Source organism: Dendrobates tinctorius, unplaced genomic scaffold (assembly GCF_039654945.1).
Source record: "Dendrobates tinctorius isolate UK_male_01 unplaced genomic scaffold, ASM3965494v1 ptg000020l, whole genome shotgun sequence".
Taxonomy (NCBI): Eukaryota; Metazoa; Chordata; class Amphibia; order Anura; family Dendrobatidae; genus Dendrobates; species Dendrobates tinctorius.
In genome coordinates, this window is record NW_027361688.1 from 23,374,379 (window position 1) to 23,396,856 (window position 22,478).

Here is a 22,478-nt window from a genome sequence, read left to right on the forward strand (position 1 = left end):
TGTCTGACCCATATGGAGGTGTGAACTGTGAATTAAGGTAGTGATCTGGTTGGTGGCTTCCCAGAGCCGTGTCTTCACCCAATCAACAACAGTTTGGAGACTGTCACAAATTTTGGTTCTTACACTCAATTTTTGTGTCTTTAGATCTTTTAGTCCGATGTTTTTCTGGTTACCGACGTAGTTATTGTATCAGCATTTCACATGTTTTTAAACTTTTACTGACAAGTACATCGAGTTTATGTAAAGACTCAATATTTACAGTGGTGTCCCTTATTTTTCAAGACATCTGCCCTTCGCCCTGGTGCCTGGATATCAGCTTCTGGGTCAAATCCTGACCGATGACCTGTGTTTTTTATCTTCCCTCTTTTTGCTGATTGGTTCTCAATCCGCTTGAAATCTGGGGAGTTTCCTGGCCATGGACCTAAAATTTTCATGTTTTGTTCACCTACACACTTAGTTATCACGTTTGCCTTATGCCATGGTCTCCATCATGGAAAAAGCCTTGTTCATCCCTAAGTTCCTCCTGGATCATTAGGAGAAGGATGTTTAGGTCCTATTCTTTATTCAGGGCAGTGTTCTTTGTGAGTGAGCCCCCTCCATGGATGAGAAACCTCCATACACGAAGGGTCTCAGGAGGCTTTACTGTTGGCAGACACAGAGCTCATGGTAGCGCACACCTTTTCTTTTCCAGACAATCATTCTTCCAGATGTCTCAAACAGTCTGAATGAGACCTCATGCAAAATAAAAATAATAACTTTACCCAGTTCTCTACAGTCCAATGTCTGCACTTCCTGCAAAACTTATTTTCTCTGATGAAGCCTCCTTCAGTTTGTTTGGGACAATCGGAAGAATGATTGTCCACAGAAGAAAAGATGAGAGATGAGTGCTACCATAAATCCTGTGTGATGCCATGAGTAAAGCATCGTGAGACCATTCAACTGTGTGGACTTTTCATTCATGGAGAGGGCTCACTCACAATTTTGCCAAAGAATACGGTGATTAATAAAGAATAGGACCTAAACATCCTCCAAGACCAGTGTCTCCTAACCATCCAAGAGTAATTTGGTGATCAACAATGCTTTCTCCATAATGGAGACCGTGTCACAAGGCAACAATTTTGACCACGTGTGTAAGTGGCTAGATGAAAAAAACTTTTTGGGTCCATGGCCAGGAAACGCCTCAGATCTCGATCCCATTGAGAACTTGTCAATCCTCAAAAAGTGGGAGGACAATCAAGATCACCTTTGGTTAAGGTATTAGACCCACGGTTTGTTAAGGGCGAGGTAAACTTTACTAGACAGTTCGGGCCGAAAGTTACTGCCGGCCGCTGCCTGCTAATCCATCCACTTGGTCAGCTGTTGTTCTTCCCATCTATCGGTAAAGCTGTGGAATGTCCCACAGTTCTAAGTCGTCCCCCCAATGTTATTAACGAGAACCGTGGATTTTAGTACTTACCGTAAAATCCCTTTCTCGTTGAATAAATTGGGAGATACAGCTCCCACTCTATTTCTCCTTCGCCTCGTTGGGGGACACAGATACTGTGGGTGTATGCTTCTGCCACTAGGAGGCTGACACTAAGTGGAAAAAAAAGGTTAGCTCCTCCTCCGTCGTATACACCCTCGCCCCTATTGCGGGCGGACCTAAGTTTTTTGCTTAGTGTCCATGGAGGCACACACGTCTGGTTTTGCTCCAGACTTTTTTTGTTTTCTTTTTTTTTTTCCTATGAAGATAAGACAGGGGCAACGCATCCTATTGAAAGGATCCGATTTCCCCAAACCATCAACGGGCGAGCACGTGCGAGTGTCCCTCCACGTATCCTCTGCCGCGACGTGGGACACAATGCTGGACTTAGCCCTGACCACCCCTAGGTATTGAAACCATGGGCTGTACAGAGGCACAAGACTAGTCCGTGCAGCCGCCACTGCTCCACCAATGCTTAGACTGCGGTGCTGCAAGGCGGAGGACGGTCCCTCTCCTCACCCCCTGAAGGGGGTTAGATGGAGCTAGAGTGCCTGCAGCTGGGAAGCTCAAGAGGATCGTCAGTGAGGAGAGGGCCTGGAAGGGCTCCTGCGGGAAGATCCGGGGCTGGAGCCCTTAGCTGTCAGATGCCACCGGCCAGTGGCTGCAGAGCGGTGCGGAGAAGCCCGCGGCAGTAAGTAGCGCCATTTTTTGGTGGCGCCATGGATTTCGCGGACCTCCGTAAAGGATGGATGGAATCCCCAATGGTGGATCCCCCGGTTTCGCGCTTGGCCACTAAGACCCTGCTGTCCGTCCCTAGTGTTTCCTCGATTGAGGATCCCACGGATCGCCTTATAGAGAGCTTAGCTCGCTCAGTATATGAGGTGCCAGGGTCAGCACTTGGTCCCTCGTTCGCAGCAACTTGGGTAGCCAAGGCTATGCTATCATGGTCAGATACATTAAACAAGGTCGCGCAGGAGCAGGATCTATCTGCAGAGATTTCGGAGGTCGCAGGTCAGATGGCGATGGCCGGAGACTATGTAATCAATGCGTCTTTGGATGCGGCCAATTGCTTGGCACTTGCTGCCGCTAAAGCAGTTTCGATCAGAAGAGCCCTATGGTTAAGGACATGGTGAGCCGATTCTTCTTCTAAGAAGTCCTTGCTTCCCTGCTTTATGAGTGAGGCCGCCTAATTGGGCAGAAGTTGGATCAACTTATCTCCGACTCCACAGGAGGAAAGAGCGGGTTTCCCCCTCAACAAAGGGTCAAACCGCTTTTTCGTCACCCGTTTCGGGCATGTTTTCGGGCCTTTCGCAACACCGGGTAGACTATAGCGACCAATTCCGCCACCTCAGGCCGCCCCAACCAGGTTAGGGAGTAGCAGGGCGCATATAGAGCCAACCCATTGGGGAGATTGCATACTCAGCAGCCCAGGTCGAGGTGATCCAGATCCCAAAGATCGTCGGCCAAATGATACGAGGCCTTTACCAGACGACACCAGCAAGGTGGGGGCCGCCTACTCTGGTATTTCCACGTCTGGGCCAATGTCGCTCACGACACATGGGTAAAGGAATTGGTGGCCTCAAATTACAAAATAGAATTTGTCAGATATCCGCCAAGTCGGTTTTTCTTTCCCAGCTTCCCAGAGTGGATGCCCAGGCAAGGGCGCTATTGGGAGCCATCAAATCGCTCCAGCACAACGAAGTCATCGTTCCAGTGCCAGAACACAAAAAAAATCAGGGGTTCTATTCTATTTGCGGTTCCCAAAAAGGACTGGTCTGTCAGGCCTGTTTTGGACCTGAAGCGTCTGAACAAATTCATCAGGATCAGACATTTCCGGATGGAGTCTCTCCGGTCAGTCATATCAGCCATGGAGCAGGGAGAATACTTGGCCTCAGTAGATATCCAGGACGCATATCTGCATATTCCCATTTTTTTCTCCTCATCAGAGGTTTCTACGCTTCGCCATCAGCGATCTACATTTTCAGTTCGTAGCACTACCCTTCGGGCTAGCCACGGCTCCCAGAGTGTTCACAAAGGTTAAGGCAGTTGTCATGGCCATACTGCATTCTCGAGGCATAGTCGTCGTGCCTTATCTGGACGACCTCCTGGTCAAAGGCCCTTCAATGCGGGCATGTGTGGAAAATGTCAACATCACACTAGATACTCTTGTCCGCTTAGGGTGGATGGTCAATGCGAAGAAGTCATCACTTGTGCCAGCTCAAAAGATCTCCTTCCTAGGAATGATTCTCAACACTCGCCGGGGGTTGGTAGTTCTCCCTCAGGAAAAGGTGCTAGCACTCCGGCAGGAAGTCCGGACACTTCGGCAACCAGTCCTTCATACCATACGATCCGGAATGAGGAGTCTAGGGTAAAATGGTGGCAGCAATGAAAGCGGTACCATTCGCCCAGTTCCATCTTCGCCCCTGCAGCACGCCCTTTTGTCAGCTTGGGACAAGAATCCCTTCACGCTCGATTGGCAGTGCCAACTGTCCTTTCAGGGAGGCAGTCGCTCGGATGGTGGCTAACCAGTTCCTCTCTGACCCAGGGGAAACCTTTCCCCCCAGACCATTGGTTGGTGATGACAACCGACCCCAGTCTCCTCGGCTGGGGAGCGGTGTTTCGCTACCACACGACGCAGGGTCGGGGGTCGCCACAGGAGGCACGCCTCCCAATCAACTTACCGGAGATACGAGCAATTCAGCTGGCTCTGCAAAAGTTTCATCACTTTCTAGCAGGCCGCCCCGTCCGGATTCAATCGGACAATGCCACGGCGGTGGCTTACATAAATCACCAAGGGGGCTCCCGCAGCAGAGTAACCATGCGTGAGGTGGGGCACGTTCTGCAGTGGGCCGAAGCAAACCACTCGGTGATTTCGGCTGTCCACATCCCGGGTGTGGAAAATTGGGCGGCAGACTTTCTCAGCCTGCAGGGTCTTGCGTCCGGAGAGCGATCTCTACATCCCGAAGTCTTCCGGCAGATTTGTCAGCCGTGGGGAACTCCGGATATGGACCTGATGGCGTCCAGGGTGAACGCCAAGGTGCCCACATATGTCGCTCGGGCCAGGGACCCGCAGGCAATCGCTGTGGACGCGTTGGTTCTGCCATGGAACCAGTTTTGCCTCCCATATCTATTTTCCCCGCTGCCACTACTTCCGAGGGTCATCAAGAAGATCAAGACGGAAGGGGTCCCGGCGATTCTGCTGGCCCCGTCGAGCGTGGTACGCAGATCTAATGCAGCTGCTCGCCGACGTTCCTTGACACCTGCCAGAGCGCCCAGATCTACTTGCTCAAGGGCCGATTTGCCATCCGAACTCAGGGGCCCTGTGTTTGACAGCATGGCCGTTGAATCTTGGATTCTAACCCAGGCAGGGTTCAGGAGCAAGGTGGTCGCTACAATGATTAGCACCCGGAGCCTACTTCAGCATGAATTTACCACCACACCTGGAAGGTGTTCCTTGCTTGGTGTCTAGGCCGGGGTATCTCTCCGCTGAGATTCTTGATCCCCAACATCTTGACGTTTCTCCAGTCGGGCCTAGACTCGGGTTTAGCCCCAAGTTCCCTCAGGAGACAAATATTGGCCTTATCTGTCCTGTTCCAGCGCAGAATTGCTACCAATTTGCAGGTGAAGACTTTCATCCAGGGAGTCTCCCACTTGGTACTTCCCTAGAAGGCGCCTATGGACGCTTGGGACCTTAACCTGGTCCTAAGTGTTCAGCAGGAAGCTCCGTTTGAACCGCTTCAGGATATCTCCTTGAGGCACCTTTCCTGGAAAGTGGTGTTCCTAGTGGCCATCACTTCTATCAGGCGGGTTTTCAAAGCTGGCAGCCCTATCTAGCCGAGCTCCGTTCCTCACGTTCCATAAGGATAAGGTGGTGCTCAGACCAGCCCTCCTTTTCTGCTGGAAGTCGTGTCCTCATTTCACATTAATGAGGATGTTATCTTGCCTTCAGTTGGTCCAGCACCGGTGCACCGTAGGGAGAAGGCTCTTCACACGTTAAGACCTGGTAAGAGCCCTCCGGAGGTATGGGTCGCGGACGGCGCCCTTACGTCAGACGGACACGCTGTTCATGCTCCCTGAAGGGCGCAGGAAGGGACTCGCTGCCTCAAGATCGACCATAGCCAGATGGATTCGTATGACTATTCAGGAGTCCTACCGCATTAGAGGCACGCCGATCCCAGCAGGGACCAGAGCACACTCTACTCGGGCAGTGGGCGCCTCTTGGGCGCTTCGGCACCAGGCTTCGATGGAACAGGTTTGCAAGGCAGCAACCTAGTCCATCCTTCACACATTTGCCAAACATTATAATAGTCATTCTCAGGCCTCGGCGGATGCGAACCTGTGTATAAGGATTCTCCAAGCAGCGGTGGCGCACCCGTAAACAAGAGGTGCATGTGGCTTGGATCAGTGAGTCAGTCTCCCACCCAGGGACTGCTTTAGGACGTCCCACAGTATCTGTGTCCCCCAATGAGGCGAAGGAGAAACATGGATTTTTGTGAGTACTCACCGTAAAATCCTTTTCTCCGAGACGCTCATTGGGGCCCACAGCACCCACCCTATTAGCCAGTTGGCTCTGTTTTTGTTTAATTAAATACGCATTTATTTATGTGATATAAGGGTGGTCCTTTTCTGGACATGTTGTACCTGTATTAAGGCTGATTTTGTTGTCCTCCTACTGCTTTGGCACCAAACTGAGTTCCGCCCGCAATAGGGGCGAGGGTGTATACGACGGAGGATGAGCTAACCTCTTTTTTTTCACTTAGTGTCAGCCTCCTAGCGGCAGAAGCATACACCCACAGTATCTGTGTCCCCCAATGAGCACCTTGGAGAAAAGGATTTTACGGTGAGTACTCACAAAAATCCATGTTTTTGGTTCTCCTGTCCTAGGGTCAGCTCCTGTTGACTGTGGGTGTTTTCTTCCCCAGATTCTGGTTCCTGGTTATTTCTCGTTGCAGAATTTTTTTTCTTGTTTTTTTGGGTTACTCTCCTACTAATTTTAGCAATAAACTGAGCTGCCTAATGTCCTTGGAAAGGGTATAGCCTACCAGATGGATCCAACGCTAGTATCGAGCCCCTTACTAGAAGGGCCTTTACCAACATCCAGTGTCTCCCAATGTATTCAGCAAATTTCCAATTATCGCCATGACCGAAAAAAATAAAATCTTTGCAAACCAATTTTTTTTCATTTAGGTAAGAAATCCATTGACCTGGAAAAAAAACGAACTCTGCAAGTCAAAAACAAGGCCAAGAAAAAGAAAAAGACGGACAACATATCTCAAGAGGTCGGAGGAGAAGCAGCGAGCAGAGAACCAGAAAGACCTATTACCCCAGCACAGAACGGGACCTCTGATCAGGAAGACGATGGGACCTGTCCTGAGATCATGCCTGAGAAAACGGCCCCGCAAGAAGGTATTGTAAGATGTCTGTCTCTGAACGCTGGCTCCAAATGTACGACATACAACGTCAAAACCAGTACAGACGAAAAGTTGCCCGAATGCAAATTGTCTTGTTTCAGCGATGAGCCTCCCACTCAAAAAAGAAAAACTTTAGACATCTCAAATTGAAATGTCAAAAGATATTTTTTTAAAGTACATTTAGCTTTAAATCTAGACATCCCTTTTATGTAGGGACACCCCGAGAATCGTAATCCATCCATGTATCAGATTTTATTTATTTTACCATTTCTGATAAATCTGCTGCGGTATAAATAATTAAACATTCGAAGAAAAAAAAAAAGTTTGTTTAGTATGTGAGCTGTCAAAGTATGGACAAGACCTCGGCGCTGATTCTTCCGCCATAAATGATGCATTGGCCTGAATTATTTACAGCCAAAGGAGAGGTTCCCTTGACCCCAATGACCTGCGCTCATTGCACCAGGAATGTCTCTCAGGCGAGGGTTATATCCCGGTCCTTCCAACATATTGATTTATGATCTGGAGATTTATAATAAAGTTTCACGTGACATAATATCTCTAGTTTTAGTACTTTTAGTTGTTTTGGGGCTTGAATATAATCATAACCACTCACCGCATTAGTTAGTATTGACCAGTTAGCTCATTCCTATACTGCAGAGGTCTCCTGCTCCCTGACATTTGCAAGATTACAGCTTTTAACAGGCCACAGACAGCATGCTGGGAGTTATAGTATTGGAGCTGCTTGGGAGCCAAAGTTTTCTTGTAAGGTGGCACTTAGGATGGCATGGGGTCAACTGTAGCCGCTGTTATTGGGATGCGGAAGTGTACGGTGGCAGGCCACATGAAAAATGCCCATTAGGGGAGATTCCAAATGTGCCACCCTCAACCCCGGTGTATAACCTCTGGCCCCTCGACACCCGTTTTATAGGATACAGCCCCCTTTTTTAATTCCCTGATACTTGTCCATCCTCCTTTTTGTAAGCCAGTAATGTACAACAGAATTAACACCATCCCTCCTTGTGTGATCTTAGCTGCCGCTGACTCTCCGCCCGTGTCCAAAGCTTCACCTCTGCCCATTGTGGAGAAGCGCAGCCCAAGCCCAATGTTTAGGAGAACTGCACCCAGGAAAGAGCAACCAAAGGAGAAAGGAGGTTCGTATCTATTTGCTGGATGAGGCCTATCAACTTGTAGTAGTTGCCAAGATTTTGATATTAATTTAGGAATTGCTTGAATAGCAATTCCCTAATAAAACTATATTTTTAGAATCGAACCCTGTATCTACGCGAGTGCAGGGAATTCACTTCTGTTGTCATGCCCCAAGCAGATGACAGACCCCTGTAGCCCCATTGACTGTTCATATGTATGAAAAATATATTTGTATTATTATACATGACCCTCATTATATTGCATTTATGTCAACCCCTAGACCACCAAAGCCGAAAGAAGAAATCACGTTCTCTACTTCCAATTAGCACCAGCAAAGATCACCGCTCCAAAGAAGAGCAACATCGGGATTGTGTGAATTTGGCAACCGTCCTGTGCGCCAATGGAGGTAAGGGTGTTTCAGAATGTACCTGGCTGGCAATGGGCTTACCATTGACCCTAGTTTTCAGTTTCAGGTGAATGTAGTAAAAATTAGGCAATGGTAATCCATGTCTGTCCACTAGAGGGTGGCCTCAGCTTCAACTGTGATCACACTCGATCGCTAGAATAAGGGTCCCTATAGTCATCTGTACATCCAAAGTGAAGAGCTTGCATAGAATGGTGACCTGCTCAAGTATTAGGGAGGCTGACAGAAGTGGCCGAGTGCTGTCTCTTATAGCCCCACATTCATTGGAGCGTCGCCGCACATGGCGACTAACGCTCTATTTAAACTCCTGCTTTCTCCAGTTGTGCATTAAAAAAGACACGTAACCAGACACTTCCCTTATTTTATTCCCCCTGCTTTCCTGAGTTTGCCCTATTTAAAAAAAAAAAAAAAAAACACCATATGGTTCCAGAGATTAGGGACTTTTTATTTAGTACAATTTTTTTATTTTTTTACCAAGGGGGCAATAATACAAAGACACGCCCCTGAGGATCCTGTAAGCCACGCCCTTCTGAAAAATACTGTAAAAAATGGATACTTTTGAAATAGTAACTAGTGATGAGCGAGCATGCTCGGATAAGGTGTTATTCGAGCATGCTCGGGTGCTAATAGAGTATCTTCGGCGTGCTCGAATACTATGCTCAAGTCACAGCAACTGCATGTCTCACAGCTGTTCGACAGCCGCAACACATGCAGGGATTGTCTGATTCTTGTGGCCAGTCGCGAGACATGCAGCCGCGGCAACTCAAGCATAGTATTCGAGCACGCCGAAGATACTCTATTAGGATACGAGCATGCTCGGATAACACATCCAAGCACGCTCGCTCATCACTAAGGATGTGTCTGTGAACAACAAACAACAGAATTGTGAACACAGCTCCTGAAAGGAATGGATTGTAACATCTGCTATAGAATTAGTGTAGTCAGTATTCTTGACGTAAACTTTCATGTGGAGTCTATACATCTCCTCAGCGGTCATTGTTGCTGGTTACCCTGATATCTGGCGGCCATATTGTTTCTGAATACTGACTGTCTCCTTCTTGTTCTCTCTTTACAGAATCACCCATGGGGACAAGTTCGCTGAACGATCTTTCATCTCATCTCGGCCTCTACAGTGATAGAGTGTCCCTACACCGACTCATGGAGGAAGAGGGTTAGCAAAAAAATTAGTTTGCTGACAGCTAACTATTGAATAAGCATTAAAATTGGTATATTCACAGGGAAGCTGTCATCAGAAAATGGCTTGTTTTAAAGCTTTTGTGTTACATATATTTTTTTACAAGGTTCTTTTTTTTTATCACAAGCAAAATGAGAAATCTTGTAGTTTTTTACACTGGCCACTAAGACTTTATAGACTCATACTTCTTGTGCTGTCTGGAAGAGTTTACAGCAGTTTCCTTATCATCAGGGGCAGGATTACAGTCATTGATGATAACACCCTTAAGGCCCCGTCACACACAGCGATCTCACTAGCGACATTGCTGTGTGTGACGGGGATCAGCGACCGCCCCCCCTGCCAGGTATCGCTGATCGTGCAGCATCAGCCAGGGCCATTTTTCGATCGCTGGTCTCACGCTGGCCAGCGCGCATCGCTGCGTGTGGCAGCGAGAGACCAGTGATCAGCGACGCTGGTTTCTAATGTAAACGTCGGGCATCCAGGAGCAGCTCCTGGATACCGGACGTTTACATTAGAAACCAGCATCCAGCGTCGCTGGTCCTCATCGCTGGGGCTGTCTATGTGATAGCTCACCAGCAATCAGCCTAACGATGTCCTAGAGATCCCATCATGTCGGATCGTTGGTGGGATCACTGGGACATCGTTATGTGTAACGGGGGCTTTATACACAGCTGATAACATCAGATCCACCAATCTCAATAAATGTCACAGTTCCCCTCCCTTCACAATGGCTTTTTCACATGTTCATTTCATTATATGCTTCAATACAAAAGATAAGGGTCGGGGGTGTGACTATTATAGTTAATGTACATGTGTTTGTTTCCTGATACAACAGGAAGTTAGTGTGAAAATTGCAAGATTTCTCATTTTTATTTTTAATACAGATTGTGATTCAAGAAAAAAAATGAAAAGCTTTAAAAAAAAAAAAAAAAGATATTTTACACAAAAAACGGAACTTTTGTTATGTTAACTTCCTTTTCAAAAGGATCTGCCACCAGATCTCCCAATAGAAACTGATGATGAAACTGAGGTATGTATGAGTCTAGCTAGAGCTCCCTTATAAAAGGTTGTGGAAGACTGTTACATGACATGGTAAGACTGAGCTCAGCAACAAGTCACAAGGTAGTTATGCTGCAGCAGTTAGGTGTCTCCCAGGCAAAGATATCAAAGCAGACTGAGTTCTCAAGCTGTGCTGTTCAAAATATGACGAAGCACCACATATGGAGAACATTGAGGACTGTAGACGCTTTGGTAGGCCAAGGAAACTTGGTGCAGCAGACGAAAGACAAATCATACTTTCCTTTGAAATCGGATGGCAGTGCCATCAACTCAAAACTGGCAGCAACCAGTGGGACCCAGCTACACCCATCTACTGTTCGAAGTGGTCTTAATGAAAGAATTGCGGCCAGAAAACCATACTGTCTAAATGGAAACAAGGCTAGCGCTTAAACTGTGCATGAAAACATAGAAACTAGGGTGTAGAAAAATGGCAGCAGGAGCAGCTTTAGTATGTAATAATAGCTTAATTTTTGTAAATGTTTCCATTCCGCTTGTTTTTGCAATCAGGAAAAGCTCACCTGGAGAGCGGACACTCAGAGCTCCAGCACCAGATCTCACTGTGGAAAGGAGACCTGCAGGGGGCGTTAGAGCTGGCTGCAGAGAGGGGCGAGCTCACAGACCAGCTGCTTGCTCTGGCACCAGTGGGTAGGTATTGGGCATGTATATATTGTCAGCCCTCTATAACTATTCAATAATACGACAATTAAAGGGTTATCCACAACTTACTGACTACTGGGACCACCAGCCATCTGATGCTAAGCCCAGACTTGAATGAGCTGGTTTAAGGACCCCCAAGATGTTGAATCCTGGTGACTCCAATAGTTGAAAATCACTATCATTGTTCCTTTAGCCGGATACAAAGTTTGGGTCTGGACAGTTGAAGCCTACGTGAAGCAGCTGTGCTTCCAGGAACAGTACATAAAGGCAGCCACTCATCTCCTCTCCATTAATAAGGTCTATGAGGCCGTACAGCTCCTGAAAGGAAACCATTTACACAGGTCGGTGGCTCTGCGGAGGTTTATAAAGGGGGATTCAGCTCTTCTATTGGTTTCTCAGAGTTGAAGTGTGGCATGTCCGATTATGAATTTGGTTTGTCTTGCAGAGAAGCCATTGCTGTAGCCAAATCCCGTCTGCAACCAGATGACCCCATACTTCGGGATTTGTACACTAGCTGGGCCACGGTACTGGAGCAAGATGGTCACTACTCCATGGCTGCTAAGTGGTAAGGTTCGGCCAGATAGCAGGACTAAGTAGGTAAAGGACTGGGTGAATGGTCAGGATTATTTGCTTCCTTCAGCCTGATAAAAATGATATACAAATTGCTTCTTCAGAGAGAAAGAGGACTAGAACTCTAGCGCCACTTACTGGAAGTAGCAATCCTAAAAGTCATTATCAACCCTGTAACGAGCATTGTCACATGACTTATGATAAAAGCCAAACCAGGTACTCTGTACACATGTGTATCAGGGTGTTTGCCTCTCATCAGTGCTATGCAAGAGGTCTGATTTGCATCTCACCCAGTCAAATCAGATCTCTTGCTTTGCACTGAAAAAAAAAAAACTTTTTGACAGTTAGTGATCAATGAGTGGAACAAGCTGCCACGAGAAGTGGTGAGTTCTCCTTCAATGGAAGTCTTCAAACAGAGGCTGGACAGACATCTGACTGGGATGATTTAGTGAATCCTGCTTTGAGCAGGGGGTTGGACCAGATGGCCCAGGAGGTCCCTTCCAACTCTACGATTCTATGATTCTAGGGGCAAACACCCTAAAACACATATCTGCAAATAGAGTACTTGGTTTGGCTTCTATCCTAAGTCATAATTATAGAAGGATAGGGAAAATGAAGGGAGGTCAGCTCACCAGTCTCGGTTGCGATCCATAATCCTCCTGCGCACGGAGTCACCTTGATCAGGGGTGTTGACTGAAGCAAAATAAAGGATGGAATCTCCAGCGCTGGACTTCAGTTAAAAATACATCATTTATTGTAAATTCTTAAAATCGAACAGAAAAAGTGTGGATAAGGACATACAGGCAGATGGGGTCTCTGGTGGTCTCCATGTGTATGGGGCGCTCCTGACATTCCCTAGCCGATGATGTTGGGGGAAAGAAGCATTCAGCCTCTTTGATTTCCAATGGCCAGTCCTTTGGTTCTCAGGGAGACAAGCCACAAGAAGAAGAGTCTGAATACGCCCTTATGAGTATGGGGGCCTCACGACTCTCCCCCATACTGATGTAGGGGGGGTGTTGTGAATTCTCTTTCTGGGCTCCCTCTGGTGGTTACTGAAGGTAGTGGAGCTGGTCAGATTGACAGAGGTGTTGCGAGTTCTCTTTCTGGGCTCCCTCTGGTGGTTACCACCAGAGACCCCATCTGCCTGTATGTCCTTATCCACACTTTTTCTGTTCGATTTTAAGAATTTACAATAAATGATGTATTTTTAACTGAAGTCCAGCGCTGGAGATTCCATCCTTTATCCTAAGTCATGTTGCAAGGCTCAACAAAAGGCCAATATTAACTTTTCGGATTGCTACAATCAATACGTGACACTAGAGATCAAGTCCTCTTCCCAAAGGAGCATTGCACTGTCTACAAGTCTCCTTACACTGCAATGTCAGGCATGTCGTTTCCCCTTAAAATGATATTTGGACATTGAAAATCATGTATCCTTATATTTTTTTTTTCGCTACCCTGGTGATTGTGTGTTGAAATTTTTGCCATGTACCCATTACACCATGTGTAACTAAAGGGGTCGGTTAATGAAAGCCTAACTTGTCCGTATGTTATACTAGGACTGATTAATATAGATTGGGGATGCACAAACTCGGCCGATTCCTGTACAAGGTTGACCACGTGTGGCTTCTCTGCTGTGATACAACTTTTTGAGGGATTTAAAAAAAAAAAAAAAGTGCTAATTCCCTTTAGCACGGCACAGAGATTTCTGTTCCTGGATGCAATATACCAGAGAAGAGACATCTCTGAGCAGTAGCAAAGGGGTTTTATTCTCTGTAGAACCTCCTTGATCACTGACCGTAATTCTGTCCTTCTGTTTTACCTGTAGTTATTTAGGGGCATCATCCCCATATGATGCAGCTAAGGTCCTGGCCAAGAAGGGAGACCTGCTGTCTCTCAGCACAGCCGCTGAACTTGCGTTAATATCCGGAGAGAAGACTTTGGCAGCGTCGTTCGCCCTGCGCTGTGCCCAAGAACACATCGCTGTTAAGAACTGGGTTGGAGCCCAGACATCTCTGAAGCAGCACCCCACCCTCCTGGTAAAATACTTAACTCTAACCCATTAGCAGCCAGCCAGTCGGGATCGCCTGCTACGGACATCCCTTCTTTTTGTTCTTGGTTTTAGGAAGAATGTGTAAGTTCTGCTTATATATAATCGGTCATTTTACAGGGGCACGGGCTGGTGTTTTGTACCAGTGAGCTGCTGTTTACCCACGTCAAGGACAAGACGCCCATAGATTGGAAGACGCAGACCACCCCATGTTTGCATGATTGGGTCAGACATGGCAGCGAGGAACCCTTCATTACTAAACTCACGGGTCTATGGCAGGTGGAGTATGGACTGTACTCTGAAGATCAGTATAATGAGGTGTGTCAGCAGCTGCGGACATCCGACACGCCGCCAACCACGGCCAACACCAGCCCCAAGCAGGTAACGGAGACGTCCGTAATTGTCGTATGGCATTCACATTAGTTGTACGTTTTTTAAAAGGGTATGCCCATCTTATAAAGCGACATGCCATCACATTATGATCAGTGGGGGGTCTGACAATCGGGACTGATCCTGAGATGAAGGGGACCACAGCACAGGTGTAGCTTTTCCTACACGGCAGCACTGCTGGCTGCACAGTTTTCTATCTATTTTTTGTCACTTTATAGGATTGAAAAACCCTTTTAAATTGGTTTTAACTCAACAAGACAATCTTTTCTCAGATTGACCTTTTCGCGACGTCTGCCATAAATGTTCGGTGGTTGTGAGCTATCACTTTTTGAAGTAGGATCAAGGATACAGCCATGGGTGCCGGCTGCGTCCCCTAAACGATGCAATCAGATCTAGCTCAGATCACATTAGTTTGACCTTTTAAATTCCACTGTCAAGCATGCCCGCGGCACTTAAAAAGGACACCAGTATGGCAGCCATCACTAGGGACGGACATCGACACACCGAGCAACATGCTCATCATTGGCTGCAGATCAGGTGCCATGGCAGCCAGGGACCTACGACTAGAAATAGTTGATTTTACAATACACCATAATATTACAGTAATGCAATGTATTGAATAGACGATCAATCAATTGCTGTTTAAAATTGCCTAAAGGATCTAATTAAGTGTAAAAATATTAAAAAAATATTTAAAAAAAATATAAGTTTAAATCATTCCCCATTTCCCCAAACATAAATGGTAATATAGAAATAAAAAAAGATAATATTTTCTATGTAATTGCCTGCACTAATAAAATATACAAAGATTTATTTCATAAGATAAATGCCAAAACAAGAGAAAAAAAGACCAGACACCAGCAATACGTCTTTCTGTCTCTGTAATTCCCCGGACGGATCTATTTGGAAGGTCAGGATAATTTTCGCGAATTGCAAGAATTTATCACTGGTAGTAAAATCAATAAGGGCAATCAATTGGTGTGTCAAAAGAAAACCTTTTTGACTGACAGCCTGTCAAACTGTAGCCTGGGTTCCGCTATGGAAGAAACCAGGCATGGCGCGTAATCAAATAGAATGATAATGATCGTTTATCGACGGGAAGGGTTAAAGGATATATATTGCCAAATATCCTATCGTATGCCCACTCTAAAATAGTGATTTTAATTAAAGTGCTTACCCATATTGAAGAGTATAGCACTTGAGCAGCGAGACCAAGAGTTGTCGTCTTGGGGTTTTCTTAGCTCTCAAGTACCGTATTTTGCGGATTATAAGATGCTCAGGATTATAAGACGCACCCCAAATTTTGAGGAGAAAAATAGGAAACTTTTTTTTTTAACAAAATGGTGGTACTTCTTATAATCCATGCATCTTATTGCTTATCGGGGGTGGGGTCCCAGGGTCGCTGCTGGAGGAGGCAAGATTGGGGTGATGCTGCAGGCTGGGAGGAGGGGGTGTCCGATGTGCAGTGCACCGCTGCAGGTGTCCGATACTGCGGGGGTGTCCGATGGTGCTGCGGGGGTCTCCAGTGCTGCTGCCGTGCTCTCCCGACACTTGGTGAAAGGCAAGAGCCCCCACAGTTCCGTGGTTTCCTGTGCGGTGGACTTCGGGAAAATGGCCGCCGGAGATCGGCGCATGCGCAGACGGAGATCTCGGTACCAGGATCTCGGGAAAAGAGATTTCAGCTCTGAAATCTCATCTCCCAAGATCTTGATGCCGAGGTCTCCATCTGCGCATGCACCGCCCCCCCAGCGGCCATTTTCCCGGAGTCCACCGCACAGGAAACCATGGAACTGCGGGGGGCTCTGGACTTTCACCAAGTGTCGGGAGACCCCCTCATCCCAGCCTGCAGCAACGGTACCGGTAAGGTATATACGCATTATAAGACGCACCCCCATTCCCCAAATTTGGGGGGAAAAAGTGCGTCTAATGTGAAAAATACGGTATTCTTTTTTATGCAGCAATTGTTTTAAATCATTAGATTGGTACTCAAACCTCTGGTCTGTCCAACAGATCCGCTTCATCCTGAGAAACTTTCCAACTGGGATGGCTTTAACTGTATGAGGAGCGCGTGATGAGCATGCATGTAGTAAAGAATTCACAGACGTGTTTTTCCTAAATACCATATTTTTTGGACTATAAGATGCACCGGACTATAAGACGCACCCAGGTTTCAGAGGTGGAAAATAGGGAAAAATATATTTGAAGCAAAAAATGTGGTAAAATATTTAATAACATACTATTATATGTGGTGTTATTATATATTGTAGTATGTTATTATGTTGGAAGCTATGGGTAGAAGATGATGCTTCGGGACCATTGTGGTGTCTGTAAAGTACTATATGAAGACGCTGGAGGGTGGGTATATCGACTTACGTGAAAATAAGTATAGATCCTTCATGGCTGTAAAATAGCTAAACGAATTATTAGGTACCAAAGTCAGGCCTAATGGTGACACTTCACTCTGTGCGTCAGAGAGGACATGAGACGATAAATTAATTCCCTCTAATGTATTTTGTTTCATTTTGTTATCGTCAGTAAATTGTGATGGCTGCATTTTGCGGTTTGTGGATTGTCTGCCCCTGAAAGGCTCCTTATGTTTAAAGGAGGGTCTCCTCCAGTTATTCATAGCCACATATGTCACGTTCTGTTCCTGCTCCCGATGTCTTTGAGGAGACTGATTTCAGAACAAGCTCTACTTTGTCTCCACTTATAGACCTAATTTGTACGTCCAAAGTATCTCTCTTTTTTTAGGTTTTTACCATTTTTATTTCATTCTTCCATTTGGAGAAATCGGCACCAAGATCAGTATTCAACCTCTAGCGTGCCTCAGATGTTAAACCTTTTTTTTCAAAGAAGATTGAATAGTGTCTCTCTTTTCCAAATTCAGTCAATTTATGTATAATAAGAAGCTCCATGAAGCCTTTCGAGCAATTACTGGCCAGCTCCTCCTATCCAGTTTTCATAGAATGGTAGAGTTGGAAGGGACCTCCAGGGTCATTGTGTCCAAACCCCTGCTCAGTGCAGGATTCACTAAACGATCTCAGACAGATGTCTGCCCATCCTCTTTTTTTTGTGAAGACTTCCATTGAAGGAGAACTCACCACTAGAGATGAGCGAACATCGTCGGCTCCCTCCTTATTCGGCAAGCATAACACATGCAGGGACTGCCTGTTTGTTAGCTAATCCCTGCATGTGTTGTGACTGTCGAACATCCGCGAGACATGCAGCCATGGGGACTCGAACATAGTATTTGACCACACCGAAGACACTATTAGCACTCGAGCATGAGCAGATAACACCTTATCCCAGCACGCTCGCTCACCACTATTATTATTGTGATGCACTTTTAATTTTTCAATAAATTTGATAGTAAAATACTCTTTTCTTGGTATAATTTTCATCACTGGATTGTACTCCTTATTCTGGTATGTTTCTAATCACACAGCTGCTTCTCCACATCGCCCATGAGGTGGCTCTGTCTGCTCTGAGCTACTTATCAAAGAGCTGGGATGAGATGGTGGCCGCATTACTCCGCGCCCTGTCCCGCTGTCATCACGCAGGACAGTTCACGTTAATGCAAGAAATTTCCAAGCTGCTGATTCCTAAAGGTAAGGATTGTACCTGATCCGAAGTCGCACTGTTTCTGGAATTGGCGGTTTTATTTCCAACCAGCTGTCCACCATGTGACCGACAGGTGGCCATATAACGTATATACCTGTCAAGTATTTCTTCCCACTCGCTATCCCTTTAAACACATGCATGCTCTGCTCGATGTAGTGTGCATGTGTGCTTAAAGAGGAGATGGTAATAAGCACCTTTTTTTTAAAGCGATGAGTCTTCGCAGGTTTTTCCAACATTTTTATGTAGCATCTATCTAAAAGAGGACTGTCCCTTTAAATAACCATATTACGTCTTCCTGTTTTGCAGCAGCAAAGCTGTCCATTTTGTCAGACATGAAATCTCTTTTCCTTTGTTCTCAGGTTGTGATGAGCTAAGAGAGAACCTCAGCCCAGAGAATAAAGAGAGCGTGGCGGCGTGCGACAGCGTGCAGGCGTTCCTCGCTTACATCAAGCTGTACGAGACGTGGTGGAATCGGTCAGATGTGAAAATGGAGAGCTCTTCTGGTGAAGATGCAGAGCTCGCTGCCCCAGGGGAGGAGGATTCCCCAGAAATCCTGTGTGACTTTGGGGTGCTGCTGTCCGACCTGCATGTCGGCTTCCAAAACGCACAGCGGGAGATTGCGGATGTCCAGCAAGCTCTCTGCGAGATGATCCAGCAGCATCAGAGGAACCGGCAGATCCAGGATAATTCTCTAGAATTAGACCAAGACTCGGACTCAAACCCAACATCGTCGCCAGAGAAAGGTCCTGATGGCAAGAGCCAGACGTGAGTAGACTGAGACTCCCATGGATTACTTTCTCCGTAAGCTCCGAAGTTAATTGTCAATTGGTCGTTTTCACAGCTCTAACCCAAATCCGGTCTCTCTAACGGAGCTGATGAAGAAGCTTTCCACCGCGAACCATAAACTGGCAGATTTTCCTGAGTACTTAAAGGTAAGAGAAGCGTTTTAAAGTGGCTCAGTTTTAATCAGTGCCGGACTGGGATGCCAAAGGCCCACCAGTAACATTGACTCTGGTGGCCCACTCTTGAGCTACATGCAATTATCACATTACCCTCATTCACAAATTTGCCTATTTTCTCCTTCGTCTGATTGGGGGACCCAGGTACTGTGGGTGTATGCTACTGCCGCCTGGAGGCTGACACTAAGTGAAAAAAAGAGGTTAGCTCCTCCTCCGCCGTACACACCCTCGCCCCGATTGCGGGCGGAACCCAGTTTTTGCTTAGTGTCTGTTAGAGGCACACGTCGGTCTGTCTCAACTGATTTTTTTTTTTTTTCTTCCACATGAAGATAAGATAGGGGCGATGGACCCTGTTGAAAGGGTTCGATCTCCCCAAACCAACAACGGGCGAGCACGTGTGAGTGTCCCTCCACGTATCATCTCCCGCATCGTGGGATATTTTCAGACTACGGAGGTGAGATACGGGCGACGGACCCTATCGAAGGGGTCCGATCTCCCCAAACCAACAACGGGCGACCATGTGTGAGTGTCCCTCCACGTATGCTCTCCCGCACCGTGGGACATGATGCCGGACTTAGTCCTGTCCACCCCAGAGTATTGAAACCCGGGGCTGCACAGAGGCACAAGCGTAGTCCGCGTGACCCCGCTGCCCCACCAATGCTAAGGACTGCGGGGGGCAGGGTGGCGGACGGTCCCTCTCACCCCTGCAGGGGGTTAGATGGAGTTAGGGTGTCTGCACCGTCCTGGTCATTTAGGGCCCCCCTCCCCTCTACCTGAGGAATGATGGCCAGGGAGGGCTCCTGCGGCGTGGCGTCCAGGGATCCGGTTCCGGAGCGTTTCAGGAGGTCCGGTGGTTTCACCCGCCCCCCCAGGGCGGATGGAGGAATAAATCGAGGCCCCGGCTTCAGCCAGCGCTAGGCCACGGCCGGAAGTCCCCACCCCCCGGCATCGCGTCAAGGTGGCCCCGCCCCCCATAGCCTGGGCGGGCGCCTGAAGAAATTTAGTCCCCGGCTTTAGGCCGGAACTAGGCCGCAAAGAAAGGACCGCCCCCAGGATCCTTCTTTTTCTTCCGGGGGCCAGCCTGCAGTACTGGCACGCAGATTAAAGTGGCACCTCGCACGCTGAGGACACAGGACTGTGGTAAGTGCTGCCCCCCAACCCCACGGACAGGCCGCGCTATCAGGAACAAAGAGCGCCCTCCCCCGGCGGTTTGTTTTTGTCAGCACGGAGACCTGACAGGTACAGCATGTCAGGAAAATCTAAGACACATACGTTCCTTTATGTTGCATGCATCTCCTGTCAGTCGGCTTTCCCGCGGGCACAGACCAAACGGGTATGCGAAGCCTGCGAGTCCGAACGCGCTCAGGAGCCCTCCCCTGCGACCGAGCCCAGTGTAACAGGCCCCCTGGAATGGGCGTTATCACTGTCGCAATCTATGGCGTCACGAGAGCAATAGAGTCCCTTCGAGCCCCAGATAGGGCCAGGGACAGTGGCTCTCCTGTCTTAGAGGGGTCCTGTACCTCACACGAGCCTCCGGCCTGCAGGGGCCGCTCTCACTCCAGGCAGACCCGGGGGAAACGAACCCACACGGCGTCTCCCGGTCCATCCGGTGCCTCGGCATCCGTTAGCTCGGCTTCTCGCTCCCCGTCACCAGCAGTGGATAGCGAACAAGGCTCGGATATGCCCCTGGACCTAGATACGCCAGGTGGTCAGGAAACGGTTGACAATCTCATAGAAGCCGTCAACCAGACTCTGGGGATTGAGGATGATTCCACTCTGGCTGCGGGCTATAAGGTGTCATTTAAACGTGTCAAGCGTCCCCATGGAGTATTTTGCACTCACCCTGAATTTAAGGACATAGTGCAAAAACACAGAGAACGGCCGGACAGGCGGTTCTCGGGTCAGAGGGCACTCGAGGCGAAGTACCCTTTTCCCCAGGATCTCCGTAAAAAGTGGACGGAATCCCCAACGGTGGACCCACCGGTGTCGCGCTTGGCTACTAGAACTTTACTATCTGTTCCTAGTGGTTCTTCTATTAAGGATCCCACTGATCGTCTCATAGAGAACTTGGCTCGCTCAATGTTTGAGGCATCAGGATCAGCGCTTTCTCCCTCGTTCGCAGCAACGTGGGTAGCCAAGGCCATGATTTCTTGGTCAGAAACTTTGAATAGAGTCTTGCAGGACCTAGGCCTACCAGCGGAAGTATCAAAAATCTTGAATCAGATAGCCATGGCGGTGGACTACTTGATTAATGCATCTTTAGATGCGGCCAACTGCTCGGCACTTGCAGCCGCAAATGCAATCTCCATTAGGAGAGCGCTATGGTTAAGGACATGGCGGGCTGATTCATCCTCAAAAAAGTCCTTGACAGCGCTACCTTACCAGTGTGGCCGCCTGTTCGGAGAGAGGCTAGATCAGCTCATCTCCGACTCCACAGGAGGCAAGAGCGGCTTTCTTCCTCAGCAAAAGGCCAAGCCGCCATTTCGTCACCAGTTACAGGCGCGATTTCAGGCCTTTCGCAACCCTGGGTGGACGACAGCGGCCAACTCCGCCGCATCAGGGCGTCCCAATCACAATAGGGACCGACAGGTCTCATATAGAGCTAACCAATTGGGGAGGATGCGTGCTAACCAGTCTAGGTCGAGGGGATCAGGTCCCAAAGATCTTCAGCCAAATGACTCGGGGCATTTGTCAGGCGGCACCAGCGGGGTAGGCGGCCGCCTACTCCGGTTTCACCACGCCTGGCTCAATTTCACGCACGACGCATAGGTGAGAGAGCTGGCGTCCACAGGGTACAAGATAGAATTTGTCAGGTACCCCCCAAGACTACTTTTTCTTTCCTGGCTTCCCAAAGTGGATACCCGGGCAAGGGCTCTACTAGAAGCCGTCGATTCGCTCTCTCACAATGGAGTTATCATTCCAGTACCAGAAAACGAAAAGGCGCAGGGCTTCTATTCCAACCTGTTTGCAGTTCCCAAAAAGGACGGGACGGTCAGGCCCATTTTGGATCTAAAGTTCCTGAACAGATTTATCAGGATCAGACATTTCCAAGTGGAATCTCTCCGATCAGTCATAGTGGCAATGAGGCAGGGAGAGTATTTGGCCTCTATCGATATCCAGGACGCCTATCTACATATTAACATTTTCCCTCCGCATCAAAGGTTTCTACGCTTCGTCATCAACGGTATACATTTTCAGTTTGCAGCGCTGCCCTTCGGGCTAGCCACGGCCCCCAGAGTGTTCACAAAGGTCATGGCAGTCCCCATGGCCATCCTGCACTCCCGGGGCATAGTAGTATTCCCCTACTTAGACGACCTCTTGGTCAAAGCCTCTTCAAGGAAGGCATGCGAGGAAAGTGTCAGCATTACGCTAGATACTCATGCCCGCTTAGGGTGGTTGGTCAATGTAAGGAAGTCATCCCTTGTTCCAGCTCAGAGAATTTCCTTTTTAGGGATGGCCTTCAACACTTTCTGAGGGTTGGTAAGTCTTCCTCGAGACAAGGCCCTAGCCCTCCGGCAGGGGGTGCGAGTACTG

The 22,478-nt window shown here is 47.9% G+C and overlaps 1 protein-coding gene across 1 annotated transcript in view; it reads left to right on the forward strand.

The window, feature by feature from the left end:
• The window catches only part of GEMIN5 (gem nuclear organelle associated protein 5), an 86,300-nt gene that overhangs the window by 57,336 nt on the left and 6,486 nt on the right, over positions 1 to 22,478 (forward strand). Inside the window, exons 17-28 of the mRNA XM_073567886.1 lie at positions 6,650 to 6,868; positions 7,905 to 8,024; positions 8,300 to 8,425; positions 9,519 to 9,614; positions 11,205 to 11,342; positions 11,548 to 11,695; positions 11,800 to 11,919; positions 13,753 to 13,963; positions 14,095 to 14,355; positions 17,810 to 17,972; positions 18,345 to 18,750; positions 18,827 to 18,917. Of these exons, the coding sequence (XP_073423987.1) occupies positions 6,650 to 6,868; positions 7,905 to 8,024; positions 8,300 to 8,425; positions 9,519 to 9,614; positions 11,205 to 11,342; positions 11,548 to 11,695; positions 11,800 to 11,919; positions 13,753 to 13,963; positions 14,095 to 14,355; positions 17,810 to 17,972; positions 18,345 to 18,750; positions 18,827 to 18,917 (2,099 nt within the window). The remainder of the gene's footprint in view (positions 1 to 6,649; positions 6,869 to 7,904; positions 8,025 to 8,299; positions 8,426 to 9,518; positions 9,615 to 11,204; positions 11,343 to 11,547; positions 11,696 to 11,799; positions 11,920 to 13,752; positions 13,964 to 14,094; positions 14,356 to 17,809; positions 17,973 to 18,344; positions 18,751 to 18,826; positions 18,918 to 22,478) is intronic.